This window comes from Octopus bimaculoides, chromosome 13, assembly GCF_001194135.2.
Source record: "Octopus bimaculoides isolate UCB-OBI-ISO-001 chromosome 13, ASM119413v2, whole genome shotgun sequence".
NCBI classification, from domain to species: Eukaryota; Metazoa; Mollusca; class Cephalopoda; order Octopoda; family Octopodidae; genus Octopus; species Octopus bimaculoides.
This window is the reverse complement of record NC_068993.1, coordinates 25173862-25179214: the sequence shown is the minus strand read 5'-3', so window position 1 is coordinate 25179214 and position 5353 is coordinate 25173862. Positions and strand designations below refer to the sequence as shown.

General features: G+C 31.5%; 1 protein-coding gene across 1 annotated transcript in view; it reads right to left on the bottom strand.

The window, feature by feature from the left end:
* Positions 1–5353, bottom strand: part of LOC106881894 (phospholipid-transporting ATPase VB) — a 150242-nt gene that overhangs the window by 81071 nt on the left and 63818 nt on the right. Inside the window, exon 3 of the mRNA XM_052972375.1 lies at positions 3610–3692. Within this exon, the coding sequence (XP_052828335.1) occupies positions 3610–3692 (83 nt within the window). The remainder of the gene's footprint in view (positions 1–3609; positions 3693–5353) is intronic.

The following is a 5353-nucleotide window of genomic DNA, read 5'->3' as shown; positions in this document are numbered from 1 at the left end:
ATATATATATATATATATATATTACAGCAATTCTTTGATAAGATAAGTTGTGTTTTTTAATTTTAAGAAATATTGTTAAATGTCTTTCGATTATTAATTTATTTATTGTTAAAAGAAGTATTTTTTTAGATAATTAGTATAACTTACAATACATACATTGATTTTTTTGTTATTATTTTTATTTTAGACCTGATGAGTGACTATATTTTTGAATAGACTTAACTGTAGATCGATTTGATTATTAATAGAATTATTAATTGAATTGGGTTTAGTAGTTATCTATTTGAAAACATAGCCATAAGACGTGCGTAGTCATTTTATCCCATTTACTTGTTATTCTGTTTGTATTTTATTGATTTTTTCAATAAGGCTTTTGTGATATATTTGTTTTCTGCAGGGTGTGAGTCGAATTCTTCTTTGTTGAATTATTTAATAGTGGTTTTTCTTTAAATTATATACATATATTTTATATTGGGAAATTTGATTTAGTAATGCTAAATTGAATTTTTCCCTGTAGGTTTTGGAATTTATTCCCTAATATTATTAATATTCCCTACCAAGCATATAATAGGAACTTATAAAGAGTAAAATCACTTCTGGCAGGATCTGGACTTAAATGCTGAGATGTACTGAACAAATTTCTGTTAAATCTCTTCCTTTAACAAGAACACATGATTAAGAGAGGAAGGATGCTAGAGATAACATTAACAACAATGATGAAACCATTTAGAAATGATTACACTAGGCAACAAAATATTTGCTACTATTAGACAAAATGGTGCTCATGGGTAATTTGGGAGTGCTGATTCCAAATCTGCAATCATTTTTGCTCTAGCATGTCATGTTTTTGAGCTATCAAAATTACAATAATGTGAAAATTCATGATAAATAAAATGAATGTTATGTTAAGCATAAATTAATGTTATTTGGTATAAGAACAATAGCAACTACGTGTACAAGTAGCTCTAAAACCAACAAAACACAAAACAAAAGTGTTAAGTGAATATTATTAATTTTATGCTTTTCAAAAACAGTTTTAGCATCTTCTTTTGTTGCAAGTCCGTTTCTTGTTTTAAAAACCAGCAGTAGTCTATCAGCATGTTTAGTGTAAGTCTGCTACTGTAGCAGCTTTCTAGCTCTTTGACTTTTTGATGAAATCATTCACCCATATTGGGTAGAAAAAAATCAAGATGAGAGCGGAGAAAATGAATTTTTAGAGACATTCTTGCCTCAGGTTACTTATAAGGTGGTGAGCTGGCAGAAACGTTAGCACGCCGGTCGAAATGCTTAGCAGTATTTCGTCTGCCGTTACGTTCTGAGTTCAAATTCTGCTGAGGTCGACTTTGCCTTTCATCCTTTCTGGGTCAATAAATTAGGTAATCGACTTAATCCCTTTGTCTGTCCTTGTTTGTTCCGGCTATGTTTAGCCTCTTCTGGGCAATAAAGAAATAAGTTACTTATAAGCTTTCAAAAAATTATTCACAATTGCAACGTAGTTAGATGATTTTTTTTTATTTCCCCAAAAATTTTTTACAAGAGAAACAAACTTTTTCCCAAGCAGTTTTCTCTGCTGGGCTTAATGTTTCTTGAAAAATCTCATCACAAATTAGTGAGCGAATTTCTGGTCCATTAGGAATTCCAGCTTTGATCTTAGCTTCACTCTTGCTAGAAACAAATTTTTCACTGAGATATTTGGATCCTTCACCATCTCCATTCATGGCCTTAATAAAATTCTAAACACACCAAGTTTAATGTGCAAGGGAGGAAGGTAAATTTTCTGAGGGTTAACCAAAGGGATATATTGAATGTATCCCTGAAGTGAAATCACTTCCCTTTGGCCACTCATTTTGATCATAGTGATACTTGTCATCTCTGCTGTTCCAAAGGCACAAACAGCACTGATGCTTTGTATACCCCATTGCAACCCAAGAAGCAAACCAATAACTTTCAAGTCCCTGCATATATTCCACTTGTGCTCAGAATATTTAATCAAGTGCAAAATTTTATCCATTGATCCATAAGTTTCCTTTAATCCTACAGCATGTGCTAGTAGTATTGAAGGTTTTTGATTGCCATTATGCAGCAAAACAGCTTTTAGGCTTGCTTTGCTGGAATCTATGGAGAGTCTTCATTCTTCAGGTTTATGGCCATACCCTATCTCATGCAGGAGTCCTTCAACATCATAACAAAAACAAATACCGTCTTTCTCCATAAAAAATTAATGCAATTCTGTATGCTGTTTTTGAGCATTTTACATCATTGTGTAAAAGATTTCATTGTTTCAACATGAAGTCTAGTAGTTCTGATTTTTCTTTTGTTAAACCCAAGTCTCTAACTAAATCATTTAACTCAAGTTGACTTAATAATTGAGGAAATTTTTTTGAAGATCCTGGTCCACCACAGTGATCTGCTGTATCACTCAGCATGCCTTCAATTGAAGTAGATGCAATACTTTCTTCACTTAAACTATCTTTGTCAAAAGATGAGAGCGGTTCTGGAACTGAAATATTTTCAGCAGCATGAGCAATTGGTTTTAAAGCTGAACGGCAATCTGGATAAACAATCTTGGATTTGTTCTTCTTAGAGAACCTGTGATGTTAGTTAAGCAGAAATAATAATTGGTATAGTGGTTTGTTGGTTCATACCATATCATTGGTACTGCAAATGGCATACTTTTCCGTTTACCATTTAGCCATTGGGTTAGTGCTATGTAGTAGTTTTTGCAACAAACATGAGGCACCCATAGTTTATCTTGGTCCCCAACTTTGCATCCAAAAGTAGAGCTTGTAAGCATTTCAAAAATTTCTTTGTAAGCTTATTTTTGATCTTTTGACGTAAATTTTCCACACATGTAACAAAAGCTATCTGGGTGATTAGCACAAACTTTTCTGCCCATCATAAATACATACAAGAATAATCTAAATCAACACTCAAGGAAGCTTGTCAGTTAACTAAAATATGAAATAAATAAATTGTAAATGTTACTGGAAAACATCAAAATATATTTCTCCAAAAAAAATCATTGAAATTATTATAGAATGTACTGAAGCTATGACTATCTCAAAACAATTTTTTCCATCTCTAAATTTCAAACATTGATCACTTTAATAAATAGCTAAACATACTACTAAACTACTTTTCATATAACCTTTGTTTTAACAGCACTAGCAATTATCAAGAAAAGGGAGTCTGAGTGGCTTACTATAACCTAACATCAATAGCCTGTTGTGAGGAGAACTTTACTATAATTACAGCGATAACAAAGTAAAATAAATTCTCACCTTGTGTGGCAATTTAACAGGTAGCCTATATTTCCCTCTATCAGCACTTATTTTTGTTTCAGTGATGAGTATATGAATGAAAATCAAAAGCAAATAGCCTACTACTTAGTCAATATTATCAATTGGCTGGAAAATCTGATGCTGTGAATAGCTAAAAAACTACACAAGCTGTCTGAAAACTGATGCCAGATTCGGATTCAGTACCCTAAAATTACCCTAAATCAGCTGAAAAAGTTTAAATAGCATGACAAAAAATTTTTTTGTTGCTCAGTGTTATCATTGTTATATCATTTGTACAATAAACAAAAATGAAAACTTCAATACATACATGAATCCATTAAATCTGTAAATATCTACATTTGGTAAATCACATATCACCGTTTCTCTAAACTCTGTTAGGTTATATTTCCTCTGCAATGAAATGACATTGAAAGTAGGTGACATTTATTTCAAGTAAAATAATTTCAGTGATTATAAAATTCTTAAATAGGTTGTGGATCACTAATTTGTAGACACAATGAAACTGCAAAACATTCATCCTTTTTTCCTTAGCTTTTAACTGGATAAATCAAGTGAAATTATTTTAAATATAAAATGAAACATGGTCATGATTTCTTTTTTCCTCTTTTTTTTTTTTTTGCTGAAGAATAGTCATGTTTGTGAAGTGAAATTGGCATAAATGAGAAATGAAACTAAGTCACAAGAATGACAGAAGGTGTTAAGATAAAAAAAAAAGTCACATTTATGCATTTGTTTTGCAACATTCTTGATGTGGAATCATGTGTTGAAACAGATATTGTTATACTTAGGGATGGTCTTTTTTTGCCAGTTAAACACATGTAAGAAAAATGGACTAAGCAGAACAAGAGGAGACATGTACGATAAAGAGTTGCTGATGGCGTTACAAGATGTGTGATGAAAGGGTTTTGGCAAAGAAACAAAATTAATAAAAATAAAACTGTACCAAAGACCAAACCTATAGACCATGTGTCTAATTGGCAAAATATGATCATCCCCAAGTATAACAATAAAAGAAAATGATCTAACGTAATTATTTTTCCTTTGTGAATTGGCAATGGAAGTTAAGTAAAATGGACTGGGAATTGAAATCAACTTTTCAGGAAAGTTCCCTCAACCTCAGGTGCATGTGTACTTGTTAAAAGGAAATTTAAGTGATGACCTTTAACTTATTTTAAGCCAAAGCAGTATCAGGGAGGATTTCTATTTATTTTATTTACTTGTTATCCAATTTTATTATAGATATTTCATCAGCCTAACAACACACACTTACCACTCTCTTTGTGCCATGCCTACAGAGTATCATCAATCATTAACCTCCATACAAAAGTTTGAAGATTCAAGATTTTTGTAAGAATGATATAGCATTAGAGTCTTGTTGCATTCAGCCAGTTTAATATGCTAGTCTGCTGCAGGGGTAGGTCATCCTTTGGATTCTGTATGCTATTAGCCACAGGACTATCTTCTGTTATTGACCCACAGCTGGGGATTTGAAGTTACTACCACCCCAGATGATAGCAAACTTGGCAGTAGTGGTGACTCAGAGATAATTCTATACTCCTTAAAACTCCTAAACTCTTGAGTAGGAGCCTCACCACTGAATGCAGTTTCATATCTTATGCAGCACGTCACATATAACATACATACATATATACAAATATATACACACATTATATATATATACCTATATATATCTATACACACAACATATATGTAGCTAGTGTAAATCCCAGCTGTTTCCTCTTGATGCACACCAGCTTATCCCATTACCATAACCAATATGTATCCATAGTTACTGTTGAATGCAAGTTGAAATATATTAAAATTGAGAATCATGGAAATATTATTTGCACAGTTGCTGAACAACAAAACAGGAAAATAGAAATATTTTGGTATCATTTATTCTCTATTACATGAGTTTCATTCTTTTTTATTAGCAACTGAAACACGTGTAATGGAGAATGAATAATACAAAAAATTTCCGTTTTCCTGTTTTGTTATATATATATATATTATATATATATATATTATATATATATATATATATATATATA